The sequence below is a fragment of the Capricornis sumatraensis genome, chromosome 2, assembly GCF_032405125.1.
Source record: "Capricornis sumatraensis isolate serow.1 chromosome 2, serow.2, whole genome shotgun sequence".
Taxonomy (NCBI): Eukaryota; Metazoa; Chordata; class Mammalia; order Artiodactyla; family Bovidae; genus Capricornis; species Capricornis sumatraensis.
Genome location: NC_091070.1, coordinates 58839005 through 58863058, shown reverse-complemented (window position 1 = coordinate 58863058; position 24054 = coordinate 58839005). Strand labels below are relative to the sequence as shown.

The 24054-nt window shown below is 42.0% G+C and overlaps 1 protein-coding gene across 1 annotated transcript in view; it reads right to left on the bottom strand.

Moving 5' to 3' along the window:
• Positions 1-14370, bottom strand: part of PYGL (glycogen phosphorylase L) — a 52882-nt gene extending 38512 nt beyond the window's left edge. The window contains exons 1-4 of the mRNA XM_068965951.1: positions 14093-14370; positions 9268-9369; positions 5915-5993; positions 3673-3776 (exon numbers count right to left, since the gene is read on the bottom strand). Coding sequence (XP_068822052.1) covers positions 3673-3776; positions 5915-5993; positions 9268-9369; positions 14093-14335 — 528 coding nt within the window. The 5' untranslated portion in view covers positions 14336-14370. The remainder of the gene's footprint in view (positions 1-3672; positions 3777-5914; positions 5994-9267; positions 9370-14092) is intronic.
• Between the last annotated feature and the right edge of the window lie 9684 nt (positions 14371-24054).

Below are 24054 nucleotides of genomic sequence, written 5' to 3'. Positions count from 1 at the left end.
ATTGCTCAGTCATGTCCGACTTAGTGACCCCATGGACTGCAGCCTACCAGGCTCCTCCGTCACTGTCCATGGGATTTTCCAGGCAAGAGTACTGGAGTGTGGTGCCATTGCCTTCTCCGAAAAATCTTCCTAGCCTGTGCAATTTTCATCAGCCGTTTCTATGGTATGAGCAACCCTGTAGCTGATGTGAGTTGGGGAGTGACCATGGGCTGAGAAAGCATGTTGCTTTCCTGAAAGATATATGTGTATATATATATATATATATTTTTTTTTTTTAATGGAAATAGTTTCTTTTTTATGGTATGATGTATTTTATCTTTGCTCTTTAAAATCCCATCCCAGTGAGCAATTGCCATGGTAGATAAAATTAGGTGCCTTTCTGACTCATTTTCAAGTTAAAACAAGTGATAAAGGATAATAGTGAAGCTAGCTTTGAAGACTAGCCAAAGCCATTTGGTCTCTCTGTTTCCCTTAAAACACTGGGGATGTATACTTCTTGGGTCTCACAGGAGAGAAGGGAAAGTTTCCTGGAATAAGGCCATTTAAAGGTAGCAAAGGTCAAAGGTGTGAATAACAGAGTGGTCTTTCATAACACTTTGGGGAAAATGCACTTGAAAGAATTTTCTTGAGATTGAGCAGCTGAATTTAAAAAGAAATCTTTCATAGAAAAGTAAAAAATGAAATCCTTAAACATTGTGGGGCATAATGAGTATCACACAGGATACAAAGACTGAGAATGAATACCATGTATTGCTTGGTTATGGTGTGTTAAAATCTTGGTCCTGCTGGAAATGCCCGCCAAGCTAAGCTTCTTACCATGTAACCCTAGATTTCTTCATCGTAGAAGGTAGCCAATTATTTTTTATAACTTTTTATGATTATAAAATACACATTTCTTATAGACTCTGACTCATGTAGAAGAATAAAAGGATAGTCAAAGTCACCCATAATCCTATTTCCCAGAGATAATTAATTACTACTGAACCTTTGAGATATGTATATATATATATATATATATACTTTTTTTCCCTAGCATTTTATCTTTTTTGTTTCCTTTGGATAGGTCATACTATTCACATGATCCTATATCCCCTTTTTTCAACTAACATAAACAATTTCCCATTTTACTATAATTAATCAAAAATATAATATCAATGGCTATATTAATATATTATACAATGCCACAGTTTGTGAAAGTATCTTCCTTTTATTAGGCAAAATTAACATCATTGAGTACCTATTTGTATGCAAGACATTTTACATATTTTTATCATAATTTTGGGAAGCTGGCATCTCTATTTTGCAGACAAGAAAACCCAGGTTCAGAGAAGTTAGGTAACCTAATGAAGGCAGCATAACTCATAAGGGTAATGAATTGTAATTAGGCCTCAAATTAGAAATGAGATCTCAAATTAGAGCCCAAATGTTTTTTCCTACCCAATACTGCCTTCTAATTGGTTTAGGAGTAGCTGAAGATACCAGTCCCATCACTTCATGGCAAATAGATGGGGAAACAGTGGAAACAGTGGCTGACTTTATTTTTTGGGGCTCCAAAATCACTGCAGATGGTGATTGCAGCCATGAAATTAAAAGATGCTTACTCCTTGGAAAGAAAGTTATGACCAACCTAGACAGCATATTAAAAAGCAGAGACATTACTTTGTCAACAAAGGTCCGTTTAGTCAAGGCTATGGTTTTTTCAGTAGTCAGGTATGGATGTGAGAGTTGGACCATAAAGAAAGCTGAGTGCTGAAGAATTGATGCTTTTGAACTGTGGTATTGGAGAAGACTCTTGAGAGTCCCTTGGACTGCAAGGAGATCCAATCAGTCCCTTCTAAAGGAGACCAGTCCTGGGTGTTCATTGGAAGGACTGATGCTGAGGCTGAAACTCCAATACTTTGGCCACCTGATGTGAAGAGCTGACTCATTTGAAAAGACCCTGATGCTGGGAAAGATTGAGGGCAGGAGGAGAAGGGGACAACAGAGGATGAGATGGTTGGATGGCATCACTGACTCAATGGACATGGGTTTGGGTAGACTCTGGCAGTTGGTGATGGATAGGGAGGCCTGGCATGCTGCGGTTCATGGGATCGCAAAGAGTCTGACACGACTGAGTGACTGAACTGAACTGAACTGAAGATGCATTGGTGGTGGTGGTTTAGTAGCTAAGTTGTGTCAGACTCTTGCAACCCCACAGACTGTAGCCCACCAGGCTCCTCTGTCCATGAGATTTCCAAGGCAGGAATATTGGAGTGGTTTGCCGTTTCCTTCTCCAGGGATCGAACTCAGGTCTGCTGCATTGCAGGCAGTCTCTTGAATTGCAAGCAGATTCTTTACCAACTGAGCCCACCAGGGAAGCCCCTGAAGATACACTGGTCCTTAACAAAATTTGGAAGTTTGTCTTTCAATAGGTTTCTGATATTCTCCTTCTGGGACTTTCCTCGATGCAACCTCTCATCAAATCAAATCTTTTAGTATCTACTTTCTTTGGCCCAGAAAGTGTCCATATACTGAGGGAGGAAAAAGCAGATGGTGACGACACTCAGCTTCTCATCCTTCCCCTCCCTGGGGATTAGCTCTAGCCTAGGTCCCCCAACCCAATGCCTGAGTGCGCTGCCTTTGGATTGACTCTTAGAACTCTGACAAGGGCTCAGAGAGGTCAGGCTTTTTTGAAAATCCAGTATCTTTGGGGTATGGGTATGAGACAAGGATAGGGAGAAAGAGAAAGCCTAAATCACATTTAACCTCAAGGAAAACTGTCCGTGCACAGACAGCTATATGACTGTAGCTCAAAGGATTACTAAAGATAAACAGAAACAAATACTTAAGAATCTGGTTTGGTTATATGAAAATAAAATGAGGGTCATTTATATGGATTAATTACTATTTGTGCAATTTTCTATGGAGCACTATAATTACACTATAAATTGCCAGATTTATTTGATGTAATAGTTAACAAGGCTGCCTACTGTTATCTTATATAAAAAAAAAGCAGAAAACTGAGTTTATATATCTAATAAGACAGGCATATTAAGATGTGAGTTTGAGCAACCTCTGGGAGATAGTGAAAGACAGGAAAGCCTGGCATGCTGCAGTCCATGGTGTCACAAAGAGTTGGACACAACTGAGTGACTGAACAAAAAAGGCATACTAAAGAGGGCAAGACTCTGCATGTAGAAAAGAATACTGATTGTGACTGGGAAATCTGGGGATGCAGATTTACCAAAAGTGTGATCTGAGGTGACTTCACCTCTTAAGAGCCTCAGTTTTCTCACCTACAAAAATGGTGACATGCTTCCTACCTTCAAGGGCTATTGGGAAAGATCATGAGTCAAAAGACATGCTCCTCCATTTTGCATGCTGCAGAGATAGGACATTGCCCATTACAGGTGGTCTGCATTCAGGTACTCAGTGATAAGTATCTTCATAGCATCCCTATGAGTCTGGTGCTGTAAAAGATGCTATAGGTCTGGTGGTGAAGGATACTGGTGATACTTGCAGACTCTCAGCTTTTAGGGAGCTTACATGCGGAGCAAAGTGGGAAGACTGACAGAATTCATCAAATGCTACAGAAATTAGTAATACCCTCTGTTAAATTCTGTAAATTATAAATCATCCAGAACATCAAGGCAAAATTTTACTGATAAAATTAAAAAAATATGAGTCACATACCTGCCATCCATCTCGAATCTTCTGATTGAAGATTCCATATTCATATCGGATGCCATATCCATAAGCTGCAAGCCCCAGAGTTGCCATGGAATCCAGGAAGCAGGCTAAAGTAAATCGAGCACAAGCAAAAGACAGAGTTATCAAGGTAAGTAAAAATGTGTCTTTCTCTAAAAAACATGGCAGCCACAAAACATTTTTCTATGAGAAACCATATTTGTATTTTAAAGCACAGAGACTGCTGCACAGTGAGTATTAATTTTTTAAAGTCACATTTCCCCAATTATAATAAAATAAATACCATAGAAAAGTTAGAAAATACAAAAATGCATAAAGAAGAAAACAAACATCATTTATTATCTCACAATCTAGAAACTACTACTACGTACATGTTGGCATTCCATTTGAGAATAGCTAAGGAAACTGGTCTGTGTTAGACATGTTCTTGTCTCTTGCACTGCCCTTTCTAGGGAAACCTGTCTCCATGCCCCCTTGCTTGAAAAGACATGTATAATTTACATGTGACCCATCTGACCGACTGGGACATCTGTGGCAGACTCTCCTTCTGGCTAATGGAATTCCAGTGTTGTTCACATACCAGGTTATGCTTCAGGGAGGCTGGACCTGGAAGTGAATATTGCTTCACTAAACTTCTAGGCTAGACAAGTAATTCTTGACTAGATTCTTCATGGTAATTCTATGTCCTTCACCAGTTTTGGTTTTGGCCTTAGCATACGATGAGTCATTCTACCCAATGAGAGCTGCTAGGAGGTCTGCTGGGTACAGTTAAAGAGTCTCCTTACTGCTGCTGTCTTTTTTCCATGAAAAGTCAAAAGAACCACAGAGATGCAGAGTCCTGACTGAACTGTGCTGTGGAATAAATAAACCTTGGAATGGCCAACCTCTAGAGTTGTTCTGTGATAATACACGGCCTTGTTGGCTGAATTTTTTTTAAACTTACTTTATTTTTGGTTCTGTGTTGCTGCACTCAGGCTTTCTCTAGTTGTGGTAAGCAGGGGCTACTCTCTAGTAGTGGTGAACAAGGCTTCTCATTGCAGTGCCTTCTCTTGTGGCACAAGGGTCCTAGAGTGCAGGCTCAGTAGTTGTGCACAGGCTTGGTTGCCTCATGGTGCGTAGGATCTTCCTGGACCCGGAATCAAACCTGTGTCCCTTGCATTGGCAGGCAAATTTCTAACCACTGGACCACCAGGGAAGTCCAGGATGCATATTTTAAATTTAATGCTATTGGTATTATATTTTCCTCTATATTTGTTGAAAAATAATTTCTGGATTAAAAACTCAAACTGAATCCATACAAAAAAGGATATTCATTAATTAAATTGAACCAATCATGTGAAGAGCTGACTCATTGAAAAAGACTCTGATGCTGGAAGGGATTGGGGGAAGGAGGAAAAGGGGACGACAGAGGATGAGATGGCTGGATGGCATCACAGATTCGATGGACATGAGTTTGAGTGAACTCCGGGAGTTGGTGATGGACAGGGAGGCCTGGCGTGCTGTGATTCAAGGGGTCGCAAAGAGTCGGACATGACTGAGTGACTGAACTGAACTGAGCTGAATAGTATAACAAGTGTATCACTGCCCACTAGTCAATCAAAAGGCAAACTGTCCAATGCACAAGATGATAACACAAGGGCTAAACAACTTAGGTCCTACCACACAAGTATGTGAATTGAGCAGTTGTGAACAGTGAAGTGAAGGGGCCACTGTGGAAACCCTTCAGGGCACAGGAAGCATCTGGTTAGCTTTGGGGTTTGAAGCAATGTCGCCAAACTTTTTAAGCAATGTCTCTTTTGTTCAAGTTCCTTTCTCTACTGTCTGTCTGCTGCTGCTGCTGCTGCTAAGTTGCTTTAGTCGTGTCCGACTCTGTGTGACCCCAGAGATGGCAGCCCACCAGGCTCCCCCGTCCCTGGGATTCTCCAGGCAAGAACACTGGAGTGGGTTGCCATTTCCTTCTCCAAAGCACGAAAGTGAAAAGTGAAAGTGAAGTCGCTCAGTCGTGTCCAACTCCTAGTGACCCCATGGACTGCAGCCTACCAGGCTCCTCTGTCCATGGGATTTGCTGGTCAAACCACAGTGCAGAGCCAAAACCAAATACATCTACTACTAGGTCACACCTTGCACTTCTCCTAGACAATCTGCTGATTCTATAGGAATAGTCATGCATGGCATCTGAGAAGGTGTCAATAGCCAGACAACACGGCACATTCACAATGTCTCTTACCAGCAAGCCTCCCAAGACCACCATTGCCAAGCCCAGCATCTTCTTCAATTTCTTCTAACTCCTCCATATCCAATCCAAGCTGGGGATGAAAGGAAAACAACATTGAACGTGGATACAAACAGGCCACTTCAGAGAGAGCAGTCATGTCCTAAAGCTCTGGGTTGGGCATCGAGGTTCATCTGTGAACTCAATCCTTCCAGGTCCGTCAATGCTAGAACTGACATCAGATAACCCCTGCAGATGCTGGTGACTGAAGACGCAGGCTGTCTGTGAGGGCACAGCAGCAGATTGGAGAAGAGTATGGGCTCTAAATATCCATTACGACTCTGTTATTTATTAGTTACATGACCCTGGGCAAGGTACTAAATCTCCCTAGGACTTTTATCTCCTGTTTAAAAATGAGGACATGGGGGCAGTCCAGTGGTTAAGACTCCATGCTTCTGTTGCCAGGGGCCTAGGTTCAATCCCTGGTGGGGGAACCAAGATCCTGCAAACTGTGCCATACAACCAAAAGAAAAATAATAAAACTAAAAAAAAAAATTAAAATAAAATGAGGATAATTGTATCTGTTGGAGAAGGAAATAGCAAACCACTCTAGTATTTTTGCCTGGGAAATTCCATGGACAGAGGGGTCTGGCAGGCTGCAGTCCACAGGGTCGCAAAGGGTTGGACACGTCTTAGCAACTAAAATAAAACAATGACAATAGTATCTATTTCATTTAGGACTGTGAATTAAATGAGATTATACAAACAAAGCACTCAGAATGATTCCTGGGTAGATATTCTTCAATAAATATTGGCTATTAGTATTTCTTAGTTATTTTTTTGTTGTCAGGGTAAAACCTCAGAAATAGTCTAGTACTAAGTCCACACTATCTGGACTAAATTTGAAAATTACGGAAAAATATGAGGTCAGATTCTCTGGGATGGACTAAAGTTCATCTTTTCATGACCACGACGTATTTACTCACTGAGGTCAAAGGTTGTTAACCCAAAACCAGTTAGTGAGTTACTGCCTGTAAGATCTGGGGCCAGACTGCAGTCAGAGAAACCTCAGTCCTGTGGTCCAGCTGGGATGGGCCTAAAATCCTCTACTTCTCTCTGGGGTAGATAACAGATTGTAAGGGAACAGTCGCGGGGAAGATAAGTTAGGAGTTTGGGATTAACATATGCACACTCTACTACATATAAAATAGGTAAACAACAAGGACCTGCTGTATAGCACAGGGAACTATACTCAGTATCTTGTAATAGCCTATAATAGAAAAGAATCTAAAAAGGGGGGCGACAGAGGATGAGATGATTGGATGGCATCATTGACTCAATGGACATGAGTTTGAGCAAGCTCTGGGAGTTGGTGATAGACAGGTAAGCCAGGTGTGCTGCAGTCTATGGGGTCGCAAAGAGTTGGACATGACTGAGCAACTGAACTGAATATATATATATATCTGTCACTTTGCTGTACACTTGAAACTAACACAATATTGTAAATTAACTATATTCAATTTAAAAAAGAAAGAAAGAGAGAGACTGTGAGAGGCTGAGGAGCATCTATAACCTTGGGGATGGATGGAATTAGTTGACACTCAGCTCTCTGTCCTCAAGTGTTAGAACCAACACAGCCAGAGGCCACTAGCAGCAGTATGGACTCATATCAAAATTGTGTAGTCCTAGAGATCGCTTTTGGAGAAGGCAATGGCAACCCACTCCAGTACTCTTGCCTGGAAAATCCCATGGGCAGAGGAGCCTGGTAGGCTGCAGTCCGTGAGAGTCGGACATGACTAAGTGACTTCACTTTCACTTTTCACTTTCATGCTTTGGAGAAGGAAATGGCCACCCACTCCAGTGTTCTTGCCTGGAGAATCCCAGGGACGGGGGGAGCCTGGTGGGCTGCTGTCTCTGGGGTCGCACAGAGTCGGACACGACTGAGGCGACTTAGCAGCAGCAGCAGCAGCAGAGATCACTTTGGACTGCTCATCTTATCATGAGGAAACTGATGATCAGATAAATTAAAAGACCTGTCCTCTGCTGACTAGATAATAATCTAGCCCATGCCTGGCTAATGATGGTCCTTTGTGAAATGATTGCATTCTTATCTGAAAGTGATGCAATCCATGAAATTAGATATTGTTTTACATGGAAACATAATATACACACTTAAAAATGCATGCTTAAAGTGGATACCCCAGTTGCCATGGGGCTGGTTACCAATTTGAATTCCTATCTTTATATCAAAAGTTGTTTTCTGGTACAAGTCTTGATAACTGCGTCTTCTAAAGAGTTCAAAAATGGATCTGCCTCTATTCATTGTTAAAAGGGCTTTCAAATTTGCTCCCGGTTCACTAGAGTACTGGGGTCCCTGTGACGCCAACTGCTAATACCCTAATAATTAGGGTTAGGGTTAGGGTTAGTGCTTAGGATTTGTAACATTCTTAAACATTCGAGTCTAGAGTAGGCTATACTCCTTGAGCAAGGAGTAACTTCATCCCACCTGGTTGGATTCTGGTCCAAAGGAAGTATATTTTTTCAGCTGATATCAAGGGAAGCAAAGAAAAGGGAAGCAAAGAGGAGCTGCAATTGTTCTTTGACACGGAATGCTCTGCTAAACCCACACGAAGGAAACCAGCCCTAGTGACAAGCAGCTGTCCACATAAGGGGACAACAACCCCATGCCAGGACAAAAGCGATTTAAACAGTCTCTCATCTAGAGTGCATCTTTGCAAATACACATTCCTCCCATCAACCACATCAGAAAAGTTAATGACTATTTTTGGTAAGAATATACTTGAAGGTCAGGAGAGGGCCAGTTAAATATGTTCATACAAACAAATTAGCACGTTAGGTTCAAGACCTCAAGCTTCTCATTTAAAGAGGAAGTGTATTTTTACATCTCATGAAGCAACGGAGAAAGTATGACAACAGAATTTTAAAAGCTTATTAATTTCAGATAATGTCTTGATATACAAAGAACAGTCAAATTTTGATCATTTTTAAAAAGTAGATAGGAGTCCAAAGAAAAGCTTGTGATTCTGACAGCAGGGACTCAAGTACTCTTTAAAGGCTGTTCAGATGCAAATCTCTAAACCGCAATTTGTTGTGGAATGCTGTCAAAAACTGATTGCAGAACGAAATTCTCATGGGGCAAAACTAGTTCTCTAACTGTGTTCCTCTTAAACCAGAGATCAGTAGTAATATAGTGTACATTTCTAATAGTTTGTAACAGCCATGTCTACAGAAACAATTTTTCATCTTATTTTTTTCTTTCTTTTAGGGAGGATGATCTCTCCCCAAGGTTCCTGAGTTGAACCTGAAATTTAAAGGGAGAGAATAAGAGAAATACAGAGATAATGTACCTGGTAGATGGCCTCGTCACAGGCATTCTGCAGGCCAAGGTTGATCATGGTGTTCTGTAATGTTCGGCCCATGTAAAATTCCAAAGAGAGGTAATAAACCCTCTGAAACAAAGAAAAATGATGTCATGTGAACAGCTGCGAGGCCAACTTTACTTGTCAACATAAAAACACAAGGTAACCAATAAAAAACAAACAGGCAGGACTACTTTAACTCAGGTTCAGACAAGACGCCTATAGATGCATGAAGGGCTAAAGAAAAGCTCTACTTTTTTCTACTTAGAAAAACCATCTTCTATCCTGGTTTTGGTAACACTTAAATATCTTTTACTCCCAGGGGGTGGGGGGGAAAGCAAACTCATTCAACTAAGTAGATTCAGTGTTTTGTGGGTTTTTTCTTCTGATTCACAAGCCTCATGAAAAAGTGTATGTTTTGGGTAAACAGCGGTCAGAATGACATAGCTCATCACTCATCTGTAAAATGTTTGTAGGATGATGGTCAGGTGGGCTTGGCTGTGACTGTACCTCAAGTCATCCAAGAAACACGAAGTTTAACTCCTTTCAGACACACCCACTGGCTACAAAGTAGTCCTTAACTGTTTGTGCAAGTAATATTATAATTAAATATTTTAGGATTAAAATTAGTCTAGAAAGTCTATGAATTGACAATAGTTTCTTCTGAATAACAAGGTTACTGGGGTTTGTTCTCAGTGAAATGGGACGCTTCTCTATCAGCTTAGAAACTATTTGCCTTTGACATGGTGAAAGCCAGGTAAATACAATTGGAGTTGAAAATGAAAGGTGCAAAGCTCATACATTACTAAAATCCTAAACTATAAGTACAGTTTACTAATTTAAAAAAAGGATCATTAACTTTATCACCCTCTTAAAAAGGATTTGGTCAAGCAGAAAATACTAAAAAAAATATGAATACAGTTCAATATAAGGAATGCTTATTATAATATTTAACTCATTAGTTACACATATATACTTAAAATGTTATAAGAAAATGTCAATTTAGAAATCTCAGTTTTCCCCATTTTCATTTTATGAAACAATTGAATTTGAAGTCTCCTATGGAGAGTCAATATGTCATTTAATACTATTTTCCAGAGCACATCATTATTACTTTTATCCAAGTTGCTTGAATTTCTATAATGCTATCATTAGGGCTCTCATTAGTTTATTAGATACCTTTGTGAGTTAGGAAAAGGGGGCAGATGCAGGCCAAAGAGGTGCAAGTTGCCACTCACCCCCATGACTGGTGCCCTGGTACCACTCACAAAAAGGAAGAGCTTCTCAAGCCACAAACATCCATTTATGTAACATCAGGGCAATTATTTTCATTCTTCTCTGCGTGCATTTTCATGATCTCTATAATAAAACCACTATGTATGGCATTTTTACTTTTTAGTGATCTAGAAAAAGCTTGCTTATAAACACAGTATATATATATCAAGCACTTGCAATTGTGAGATCATAGCCCCAGGAATAATGACTACATCTGTGTTAATTTTCTTTCTCTCCCTCTTAAGAATTCTAAATTAGCATGAATTTAAGAGTTTTTCAGATATTTCAAGCTCTTCCTAAAAAAAAAAGTTGCTGCTTAAAATAAAGCATTTTAAAATAAAGTAATTAGAGAAGCTTGTTGCATGACAGATTTTCCAAAGACATGAATTTAAGCTGATTTCCTATTTTTCCATAAATAAATTTTTGGGGGCGGGATTGAGCCTTATATTTGGGGATACAGAAGACCTTAAAAAAATTGATCTCCCTCATCCTCTTAGTTAGTGGTCTCTTAAACATTTACAACATACTTCTGGTAGTGAAATATTTGAGCATTGCCTATATATGCTGTAGATTATATACATGCACTACTATTATTAATCTTATGCATATTTTACAAAAATAGAAAATTTTCAAAAGGCTTATAAAGATAAAATAAAGAAGACAAAACAGTATGCAATATTTTAAAAATAATTTAAATTTTTCCCAGCATTAATTAGAGGCCCTGGTAGTTCTGGGAAGGTGTAGAGAAAAGACAGCAACACAATTGAGCCTTGCAGGGCAGGTGAGAACTGGGCAGAGGCACCTGGTGGGAATGGCATTCCAAGGGAAGGGTGAAATGTTGGCAGAGGCCTGGAAGTGGGGAGATGAGGGCAAGGATGGGGATGGCAAATCGGATTGGTGGGAGAACATGGTAAGCCCAGGAGGGTTATGGGAAATAACCTCACCTGGGATGTGACGGGCCTTCAGTGCTAGATTAAGAGGACTGTGCCAGACGACCAGAGCCAGTGCTATAGATCTGAGTAGAGGGCACTTTAGGAGGTTTAATGGGATTGCAAACTCAAATGCCTTCAGGAGCCAGGCTGAGAACAACGAGTAGTGGGCCAAGAGCTGGGTTGGACGTGCCCTGCCCAAAGGCACGGAAAATAAAATTGCTTAAAGATGTCTAACAGACCAAACAAAATAAGTCTGCTAGCCATTTATTCAGTTGCATGCTGCCAAGTTTAACCACTTCTGGGAAGCAATCACTTAGAAATCTAGTTCTTGGGAGAACAGAGATCAGAGACTCAATTAGGCAGAGAAGGGAGAATGGAGGAGAGTGGGTGATTTCAAGGCAAACTGCAGAAATCAATAGAATTTGGTGAATTGCTGAATGGGGAATACAGGAAGAAGTCAAAGGTGAAAGCAGAGTTTTTTGTCTGGATGACCTGTCAGGATGACAATGCCATTAGCATTAGAAACACAAGAGTGGATGGGATTGGGAGGGATGATGATTCTGAGTTTTTAACATGCTGAGTTTGAGGGAATAAGGGGAGATCTAGTTATGATCACCAAGCACTTATAAATGTAGGAATGGGGTCTGAAAAGGAATTGAGACTAGAGATCCAGATGCGATCCAGATGTGGGATTCATTTGCAGTTGCCAGGCAGAAGGGGAGGTGGCAGAGAAGCTTGGACACACCTACTGGCTCCACTCTGGGCTGAGGGCTGGGACCTTTGATTAACACGTGTGGAACGAATCTTGTTCACTTGAATCACTATCAGAATACCTGGCTTGAATGCTTGCCCAGTGCAGAAACAAGAGGAGAAAACTATGAAGTCCCAGTTAAGTCACTGGAGAAGAAACATACAAGGCGAGCATGTATTCTATGGCACTAAATGCTTTTGAAATGTATGTGTGTGTCAGGGGAGGCGGGAGTTCTAAAACACGGCTCACCATCTCACACTCCAGCTTAAAATCTTAAAGAATAATTTTTAATGTAGGTGCAGTTCTCTCTATGCAAATTAAAAATACAGTAAATATATGCATTCGCAAAGAGTCAGACACGACTGAGCGACTGAATTGAATTGAAATATATGCATACATAAAGTGTTTTCTAGGATATATTTTGGGGCTTCCAAGGTGGCACTAATGGTAAAGAATCTGTCTGCCAGTGCACAAGAAGGCAGCAGTGGTGGGGTTCAATCCCCGGGTCAGGGAGATCCCGTGAGGAAGGAAATGGCAACCCACTCCAGTATTCTTGCAGGGAGAATCCCATGAACAGAGGAGCCTGGCAGTCTGCAGTCTGCGGGGTCTAAAAGAGTCTGACACCACTGACCGCAGTGCAGCAGCAAGAAAATATTTTAGCAGTTGCTACCTTCCGGTAGAGGCCTAGTCATCAGGGGTGAGGAAGTTACTTTCCATTTGAAAGTTTCATTAGAGCTGCAATTTCTCACTCTGAGGAATATTTTGCTGAGGGGCTCTTTGAGCACTTGGAATATGGACTATTCTTTTTCATGCTTTCTGTGTTAAAACAATTTGTAATAAATGTTTGGGCCACCGTCTCCAGGATTTACCCATTTTTCACCCTTTCCAATACACTCTCTCGCCCTTATTGGGCACAACACAATCCTCGCTGCCAAGTCCTCCTCCAGCCCCGGTGCGGGTAGGAGTGGTTTGTGAATGGCGGTTCCTCAGCAGTCCGAGGGTGGCCTGGCCCTCCCCAGCCAGCAGGAGCCAAGTTAGTCCAGGAGCTCCACACCCTACTCCAGGTACTGGGGTGCGGGGGGGTGGTGCGCGGATACAGAGCTCTGAGCGTGGCTCCGGACCTCTACCCCCGCCCCTTCCTACTCCCCCCATCCCTTCGTCACACTCGGGCTGTGCTTTCGACCAGCCCGGGTCTTGCACGCAACCCCCATCTCATTTCCTCTAAAAAGGTTCTGCGGGCTGTGATGCGCCTTTCTCCGACTCCTGCCCCACCTGCCCCCTTAAATCTTATCACCATTTGCCGACCTTGGCAGGTCTCGGCTCCCTAAACCTTCAGCTCCCCACTCCCCCCACCCCGCACCCCGCAAGGCAGGTTTTTATCCCCTTTGTTCTGGATCGACTGTTTGGGGCCTAGAACTGTGCCTGGCATTCAGACTGGAGCCGCCAGCTCTCTCTAGATTAGATGCTGAGAGTAGATGCTCCCCAAAAGTTTGTGAAACCAGTGGACAGGCGAGGAAGGCTTGGGCTTCTGCTGCAGGAGATCCCGGGGACGGGAAGCGAAGTGGTTAGGGTGGCGGTGGCGCTCGGATAACCGAGACTTAACTGGGGTGTCGGCAGAATGCCAGATCTGACCCCGGCTGCACACCCGCCGCCCACACACTCTCCCCCGGACTTCGCGGGGTGTGTGTGTGTGTGTGTAGGGGGGAGGATCGGGGTTAGGAGGGGTCACGCCCAGGGCTCCACCCATCCTGCCGGGGCCATCGCCCCGACGCTCGGTTGCCGCCCTCCCAGAAGGGCAGGACGCCGCGGAGGGCACCGGGGAGCGCCCGGCGGCCCCGCTGCGCGCGGGCAGTACCTTGGGGCACTTCTCGTAGTAGTACTGCTGCGTGCGGATCCAGCGCCCCACCAGGTGGTCGCGCACCGTGTGCGCGAGCGCGAAGAAGTAGTCGCGGGGGGTGGCCACGTTGCGGTCCTTGACCAGAGTGAAGTGCAGGTGCCGATTGAAGCCCTTCTTCAGCTCGGCCACGTTCTCCACGCCCACGATGCCGCGGATGCTGATCTGCCGCCGCTTCTCCTGGTCGGTCAGGGGCTTGGCCATGGCGGCAGCGGGCAAGCGGGACGTGCGGCTCCGGACCGGCGCCGGGACAGGGGCGGAGCAGCTCTACGCCGCTCGCCGCTTTTGAGTCGGAAGAAAGTGTGGGGTCCGCCCCTGGGCGCGGCGGCGCCGCCCCGGGTCCCAGCCCGCCTGCCTGGGTGGCGGAGGGAGGGCCCGGCTCCCCCTCTCCCTACCTCGGGACTCTGGGCCGGCGGGGCGGGAGCGACGGTCGGTGCCAGCCGGTGGGGACCTCTGCGGGCGAGAGTCTGCGCACCCGCTATGCCTGGATGGGGCGCCGGTGGGCGCTGGCGGCTGGAGGGACCTCGGGTGAATCCTCTTGGCGGTTGAAATGGGATCTGTGGTAACTCACGGACGCTCCCTTCAGGATCTGTGGAAATGGGGAAGCGGGGAGAGTGGGGACAGGAGGGAATCCGTCCTGCTTCCCCGCTCCGGAGTGTTGAGTATAAGAAGAATGTCTGGTGTGAAAGCGTTGTAAGTAGATGGAGTGGGAGTGGGTGGGTCCCTAGAGACAGAGAAAGGGGTTGGGTGGGGGGCGGGGAGCTTTCTTGACCTAAGAGAAGGTATTTTTGGCCTAAGCCATTTTGTGATCTAAGCTTGGCCATAATATTTGTCCTTGAACAGGTCACAGCAGTTAACGATCTTGAGGGAAGTAAGGGAAAGCAGGAACAAAGGGAAAGCAGTCAAAAAATAGTTCGGTGATAAAAAGAGTCCTACTTCCTCCTCAAGCGACATACATAACAATCTGATGCTCATCTTTGAGTTCTGCAGAAGCTAAGGCCCCCACTCAAACGGAAGATGGAAGGATGGAGTGGACCCTTGTGACTTCAAGTAACTAAAGCTAGACTTTTGCCAGGCATTTGCCGATTTCTCAGCCCAAGCCCCTTCATGAATATATCTGTGCCTTTAGCTTAAAATTTCCCCAATTTTGCTATTCAGAGAGGCACTGGTTTGGGAAAGATCCTGTGTTCTCCTTAATTGCTGCAAATAATAAATCCTTCCTTCTCTGCATCCTTGGCTTGGTTGTGTCTTTTGGCTCAACTCCCACGAAGAAGAGAACACAGTTTTCAGGTACCAGCATGTTGCTGGCAGCCTTTTGTTTTACGGAGGTTTATTTGTTATGTTACTATTATTGCTATTATTTCTCACCTGGAATAGGTTCTACCACACGCTTCCGGAGAGTCAGCACTCTTACCTCGGTTGTCACACATTCCTGTTAGTTCTTGGCATCGCCCCCATCTAGGGTCAGAAAAAGAATCCTAGGGCACCCCCTTTGCTGTCATTTAGTTTTTGAGGACCCAGGAGTTCAGAGTTCCTAACTCTTAGACTCATGCCTTGTCAAGAGGATGAGATGGTTGGATGGCATCACTGACTCAATGGGCATGAGTTTGAGTAAACTGTGGGAGCTGATGATGGACAGGGAGGCCTGGCTTGCTGCAGTCCACCAGGTCTCAAAGAGTCAGACCCCACGACTAAGCGACTGAACTGAACTGAACTGCCTTGTCAAAGCACTCAACTGTTCATCTGTAGAGACAGGTTAGTGAGAATCAAAGAAAGTCCTGAGTTGGACCTTTAGAATGATCAGGTGGCAGGGTTTTTTACTTTGTCCCCTTGTTTGAACTATGTTTCAAATGAAGGCAGGGTGGAGGGAGGAAAATGAGAAGGTGTGTCCTGTAACAGGAAGGGGTAACTCACTGGGCTGGTTGCCTTGTTTACATGAAACAAAGCAGTCTGTGTTATTTGGCAGTACAGTCTGATCTTTGCACCATTCACCTTCCAGCTTTGAAGGTATTTATTTGTGTGTGTGTGTGTGTGTGTGTGTGTGTGTGTAAACCTTGGCAAAGGCAAACAAATGATATTTTAGAATGTCAGAATCTTTTTCTTTAAGCTGGTTTTAGAAAAGGCAGAGGAACCAGAGATCAATTGCCAACATCCACTGGATCATGGAAAAAGCAAGAGAGTTCCAGAAAAACATCTATTTCTGCTTTATTGACTTTGCCAAAGCCTTTGACTGTGTGGATCACAATAAGCTGTGGAAAATTCTGAAAGACATGGGAATACAGACCACCTGACCTGCCTCTTGAGAAATCTGTATGCAGGTCAGAAAGCAACAGTTAGAACTGGACATGGAACAACAGACTGGTTTCAAATAGGAAAAGGAGTGCATCAAGGCTGTATATTGTCACCCTGCTTATTTAACTTATATGCAGAATACATCATGAGAAACGCTGGACTGGAAGAAACACAAGCTGGAATCAAGATTGCCAGGAGAAATATCAATAACCTCAGATATGCAGATGACACCACCCTTATGGCAGAAAGTGAAGAGAAACTAAAAAGCCTCTTGATGAAAGTGAAAGAGGAGAGTGAAAAAGTTGGCTTAAAGCTCAACATTCAGAAAACGAAGATCATGGCATCCGGTCCCATCACTTCATGGGAAATAGATGGGGAAACAGTGGAAGCAGTGTCAGACTTTATTTTGGGGGCCTCCAAAATCACTGCAGATGGTGATTGCAGCCATGAAATTAAAAGATGCTTACTCCTTGGAAGAAAAGTTATGACCAACCTAGATAGTATATTCAAAAGCAGAGACATTACTTTGCCGACTAAGGTCCGTCTAGTCAAGGCTATGGTTTTTCCCGTGGTCATGTATGGATGTGAGAGTTGGACTGTGAAGAAGGCTGAGCGCCGAAGAATTGATGCTTTTGAACTATGGTGTTGGAGAAAATCCTTGAGAGTGCCTTGGACTGCAAGGAGATCCAACCAGTCCATTCTGAAGGAGATCAGCCCTGGGATTTCTTTGGAAGGAATGATGCTAAAGCTTAAACTCCAGTACTTTGGCCACCTCATGCGAAGAGTTGACTCATTGGAAAAGACTGATGCTGGGAGGGATTGGGGGCAGGAGGAGAAGAGGCTGACAGAGAATGAGATGGCTGGATGGCATCACTGGCTCGATGGACGTGAGTCTGAGTGAGCTCTGGGAGTTGGTGATGGACAGGGAGGCCTGGCATGCTGCAATTCATGGGGTCACAAAGAGTCGGACACAACTGAGTGACTGAACTGAACTGATGGTATTAATTTATTTTAGAGACAGTCCATCCCAGAATTGAATTCTGAGCCCCCCCAAATCTTAATACAATTTATTAATAGACTTCACTGTTAATAGTAGGCCAGAGCTGATTATTTTGGGTTGATGTGGTGGTGGGGGTGGGAGTCTAAATGCAGCTCTCACCATAAAAATAAAACTTTAGATCTCACAGCTCTGACAAAATATCCAGGTCCCTAGGCCTGGATCCCTTTAGATGCTAGGCCTTTGGGGGCAGAGCCAAGACTGAGTTACAATATACAATACCTGTAGTACTGATGACCTAGAATAGGAAAGCATTTTAGAATACACGAGGATGATGGTTTGGCCATCTGAATAAGGCCAGAAATGCCCTAAATTAAAAGTGAGAGCAACATCAAAATAGCTGATCTTACAGAGAATAAACTAGTAGTTACAAGTAGAGAGAAGGAAGGAGAGAGAGCTTAAGATATATAAATGCTATGTGTAAAATAAATAAGCAACAAGGATATATTGTACAGCAGAGGGAACATAGCCATTATTTTGTAATAACTTTAAATGGAGTATAGGGCTTCCCTGGTGGCTCAGATGGTAAAGAATCTACCTGCAATGTGGAAGACCCAAGTTCAATCCCTGGGTCAGGAAGATCCTCTGGAGAAAGGAATGGCTCCTCACTCTGATATTCTTGCCTGGGAAATCCCATGGACAGGCTAGCCTGGTGGGCTCCAGTCGGTGGGATGACAGACAGTCAGACACAGTTGAGCACCCAACGCTTTCAGTTTCACACACTTTAAATGGAGTATAATCTACAAAAGTATTGAATCATGTTGTATACTTGAAACTAATATTGTATGTCAATCATACTTTAATTAAAAGTAAATTTTTAAAAAGTTGATCTTAAAATAACCAGGCCTCTGTGGTAAAGTTTGAGGGGAGGCTGAAAAGGCAGATCTCTTGACAAATTAGATTATAAAAAAATAAGTGTTTAAAATCAGTCTTTTAAAAATATAAATTTATTTATTTTAATTGGAGGCTAATTACTTTACAATATTGTATTGGTTTTGCCATACATCAACATGAATCTGCCACAGGTATACATGTGTTCCCCATCTTGAACCACCCCCCCCTCCTCCCTCCCCATACCATCCCTCTGGGTCATCCCAGTGCACCAGCCCCGAGCATCCAGTATCACATATGATAATATACATTTTTCAGTGCCATTCTCCCAAATCATTCCACCCTTGCCCTCTCCCACAGAGTCCAAAAGACTGTTCTTTACATCTGTGTCTCTTTTGCTGTCTCTCATACAGGGTTATTGTTATCATCTTTCTAAATTCCATATATATGCATTAGTATACTGTATTGGTGTTTTCTTTCTGGCTTACTTCACTCTGTATAATAGACTCCAGTTTCATCCACCTCATTAGAACTGATTCAAATGTATTCTTTTTAATGGCTGTGTAATACTCCATTGTGTATATGTACCACGGCTTTCTTATCCATTCATCTGCTGATGGACATCTAGGTTGCTTCCATGTCCTGGCTATTATAGACAGTGCTGCGATGCACATTGGGGTACACGTGTCTCTTTCAATTCTGGTTTCGTTGGTTTATATGCCCAGCAGTGGGATTGCTGGGTCATAAGGCAGTTCTATTTCCAGTTTTTTAAGGAATCTCCACACTGTTCTCCATAGTGGCTGTACTAGTTTGCATTCCCACCAACAGTGCAGGAGGGTTCCATTTTCTCCACATCGTGTCCAGTATTTATTGCTTGTAGACTTTTGGATCACAGCCATTCTGACTGGCGTGAAATGGTACCTCACTGTGGTTTTGATTTGCATTTCTCTGATAATGAGTGATGTTGAGCATCTTTTCATGTGTTTGTTAGCCATCTGTATGTCTTCTTTGGAGAAATATCTGCTTAGGTATTTGGCCCATTTTTTGATTGGGTCATTTATTTTTCTGGAATAGAGCTGCAGGAGTTGGCTTGTATATTTTTGAGATTAGTTGTTTGTCAGTTGCTTCATTTGCTATTATTTTCTTCCATTTTGAAGGCTGTCTTTTCACCTTGCTTATAGTTTCCTTTGTTGTGCAGAAGCTTTTAAGTTTAATTAGGTCCCATTTATTTATTTTTGCTTTTATTTCCAATATCCTGGGAGGTGGGTCATAGAGAATCCTGCTGTGGTGTATGTCAGAGAGTGTTTTGCCTATGTTCTCCTCTAAGAGTTTTATAGTTTCTGGTCTTATGTTTAGATCTTTAATCCATTTTGAGTCTATTTTTGTGTATGGTGTTAGAAAGTGTCCTAGTTTCATTATTTTACAAGTGGTTGACCAGTTTTCCCAGCACCACTTGTTAAAGAGATTGTCTTGTCTCCATTGTATATTCTTGCCTCCTTTGTCAAAGATAAGGTGTCCATAGGTGCGTGGATTTATCTCTGGGCTTTCTATTTTGTTCCATTGATCTATATTTCTGTCTTTGTGCCCGGACCATACTGTCTTGATGACTGTGGCTTTGTAGTAGAGCCTGAAGTCAGGCAGGCTGATTCCTCCAGTTCCATTCTTCTTTTTCAAGATTGCTTTGGCTATTCGAGGTTTTTTGTATTTCCATACAAATTGTGAAATTATTTGTTCTAGTTCTGTGAAAAATATCGTTGGTAGCTTGATAGGGATTGCATTGAATCTATAGATTGCTTTGGGTAGTATACTCGTTTTCACTATATTGATTCTTCCAATCCATGAACACGGTATAGTTTTCCATCTATTAGTGTCCTCTTTGACTTCTTTCACCAGAGTTTTATATTTTTCTATATATAGGTCTTTTGTTTCTTTAGGTAGATATATTCCTAAGTGTTTTATTCTTTTCGTTGCAATGGTGAATGGAATTGTTTCCTTAATTTCTCTTTCTATTTTCTCATTATTAGTGTGCAGGAATGCAAGGGATTGCTGTGTGTTGATTTTATATCATGCAACTTTACTATATTCATTGATTAGCTCTAGTAATTTTCTGGTGGAGTCTTTAGGGTTTTCCATGTAGAGGATCATGTCATCTGCAAACAGTGAGAGTTTTACTTCTTTTCCAATTTGGATTCCTTTTATTTCTTTTTCTGCTCTGATTGCTGTGGCCAAAACTTCCAAAACTATGTTGAATAGTAGTGGTGAAAGTGGGCACCCTTGTCTTGTTCCTGACTTTAGGGGAAATGCTTTCAATTTTTCACCATTGAGGAAAATGTTCGCTGTGGGTTTGTCATATATAGCTTTTATTATGTTGAGGTATGTTCCTTCTATTCCTGCTTTCTGGAGATTTTTTATCATAAATGGATGTTGAATTTTGTCAAAGGCTTTCTCTGCCTATTGAGATAATCATATGGCTTTTATTTTTCAATTTGTTAATGTGCTTTATTACATTGATTGATTTGCGGATATTGAAGAATCCTTGCATCCCTGGGATAAAACCCACTTGGTCATGATGTATGATCTTTTAAATATGTTGTTGGATTCTGATTGCTAGAATTTTGTTGAGGATTTTTGCATCTATGTTCATCAGTGATATTGGCCTGTAGTTTTCTTTTTTTGTGACATCTTTGTCAGGTTTTGGTATTAGGGTGATGGTGGCCTCATAGAATGAGTTTGGAAGTTTACCTTCCTCTGCAATTTTCTGGAAGAGTTTAAGTAGGATAGGTGTTAGCTCTTCTCTAAATTTTTGGTAGAATTCAGCTGTGAAGCCGTCTGGACCTGGGCTTTTGTTTGCTGGAAGATTTCTGATTACAGTTTCAATTTCCGTGCTTGTGATGGGTCTGTTAAGATTTTCTATTTCTTCCTGGTTCAGTTTTGGAAAGTTGTACTTTTCTAAGAATTTGTCTATTTCTTCCACATCATCCATTTTATTGGCATATAATTGCTGAGAGTAGTCTCTTATGATCCTTTGTATTTCTGTGTTGTCTGTTGTGATCTCTCCATTTTCATTTCTAATTTTATTGATTTGATTTTTCTCTTTGCTTTTTGATGAATCTGGCTAATGGTTTGTCAATTTTACTTATCCTTTCAAAGAACCAGTTTTTGGCTTTGTTGGTTTTTGCTATGGTCTCTTTTGTTTCTTTTGCATTTGTTTCTGCCCTAATTTTTAAGATTTCTTTCCTTCTACTAACCCTGGGGGTCTTCATTTCTTCCTTTTCTAGTTGCTTTAGGTGTAGAGTTAGGTTATTTATTTGACTTTTTTCTTGTTTTTTGAGGTATGCCTGTATTGTTATGAACCTTCCTCTTAGCACTGCTTTTACAGTGTCCCACAGGTTTTGGGTTGTTGTGTTTTCATTTTCATTCATTTCTATGCATATTTTGATTTCTTTTTTGATTTCTTCTGTGATTTGTTGGTTATTCAGCAGCGTGTTGTTCAGCTTCCATATGTTGGAATTTTTAATAGTTTTTCTCCTGTAATTGAGATCTAATCTTACTGCATTGTGGTCAGAAAAGATGCTTGGAATGATTTCAATTTTTTTGAATTTACCAAGGCCAGATTTATGGCCCAGGATGTGATCTATCCTGGAGAAGGTTCCGTGTGTACTTGAGAAAAAGGTGAAATTCATTGTTTTGGGGTGAAATGTCTTATAGATATCAATTAGGTCTAACTGGTTTATTATATTATTTAAAGTTTGTGTTTCCTTGTTAATTTTCTGTTTAGTTGATCTATCCATAGGTGTGAGTGGGGTATTAAAGTCTCCCACTATTATTGTGTTATTGTTAATTTCCCCTTTCATACTTGTTAGCATTTGTCTTACATATTGTGGTGCTCCTATGTTGGGTGCATATATATTTATAGTTGTTATATCTCTTCTTGGATTGATCTTTTGATCATTATGTAGTATCCTTCTTTGTCTCTTTCACAGCCTTTGTTTTAAAGTCTATTTTATCTGATATGAGTATTGCTACTCCTGCTTTCTTTTGGTCTCTATTTGCATGGTATATTTTTTTCCAGCCCTTCACTTTCAGTCTGTATGTGTCCCTTGTTTTGAGGTGGGTCTCTTGTAGACAACATATATAGGGGTCTTGTTTTTGTATTCATTCAGCCAGTCTTTGTCTTCTGGTTGAGGCATTCAATCCACTTACATTTAAGGTAATTATTGATAAGTATGATCCCATTGCCATTTGGGTTTATTGTTTTGGGTTCAAGCTTATACACCCTTTTTGTGTTTCCTGTCTAGAGAAGATCCTTTAGCATTTATTGGAGAGCTGGTTTGGTGGTGGTGAATTCTCTCAGCTTTTGCTTGTCTATAAAGCTTTTGATTTCTCCTTCATATTTGAATGAGATCCTTTCTGGGTACAGTAATCTTGGCTGTAGGTTATTTTCTTTCATCACTTTAAGTATGTCCTGCCATTCCCTCCTGGCCTGAAGAGTTTCTATTGAAAGATCAGCTGTTATCCTTATGGGAATCCCCTTGTGTGTTATTTGTTGCTTACACCTTGCTGCTTTTAATATTTGTTCTTTGTGTTTGATCTTTGTTAATTTGATTAATATGTGTCTTGGGGTGTTTTGCCTTGGGTTTATCTTATTTGGGACTCTCTGGGTTTCTTGGACTTGGGTGATTATTTCCTTCCCCATTTTAGGGAAGTTTTCAACTATTATCTCCTCAAGAATTTTCTCATGGTCTTTCCTTTTGTCTTGTTCTTCTGGGACTCCTATGATTCAAATGTTGGGGTGTTTAACATTGTCCCAGAGGTTTCTGACATTGTCCTCATTTCTTTTAATTTGTTTTTCTTTTTTCCTCTCTGATTCATTTATTTCTACCATTGTATCTTCTACCTCACTAATCCTATCTTCTGCCTCTGTTATTCTACTATTTGTTCCCTCCAGAGTGCTGAAGCTCCAGTACTTTGGCCACCTCATGAGAAGAGTTGACTCATTGGAAAAGACTCTGATGCTGGGAGGGATTGGGGGCAGGAGGAGAAGGGGATGACAGAGGATGAGATGGCTGGATGATGCTGGGAGGGACTGGGGGCAGGAGGAAAAGGGGATGACAGAGGATGAGATGGCTGGATGGCATCACCGACTCGATGGATGTGAGTCTGAGTGAACTCCGGGAGTTGGTAATGGACAGGGAGGCCTGGCGTGCTGCAATTCATGGGGTTGCAAAGAGTCAGACATGACTGAGCAACTGAGCTTAACTGAACTGATTGCATTATTCATTACATATTGATTCTTTTTTATTTCTTCTAGGTCTTTGTTAAACCTTTCTTGCATCTTCTCAATCCTTGTCTCCAGGCTATTTACCTGTGATTCCATTTTGATTTCAAGATTTTGGATCATTTTCACTATCATTATTTGGAATTCTTTATCAGGTAGATTCCCTCTCTCTTCCTCTTTTGTTTGGTTTAGTGGGCATTTATCCTGTTCCTTTATCTGCTGGGTATCCCTCTGTCTCTTCCTCTTGTTTATATTGCTGTGTTTGGGGTGGCCTTTCTGTATTCTGGCAGTTTGTGGAATTCTCTTTATTGTGGAGTTTCCTCACTGTCGGTGGGGTTATATAGGTGGCTTGTCAAGGTTTCCTGGTTAGGGAAGCTTGTGTCGGTGTTCTGGTGGGTGGAGCTGAATTTCTTCTCTCTGGAGTGCAATGAAGTCCAGTAATGAGTAATGAGATGTCAATGGGTT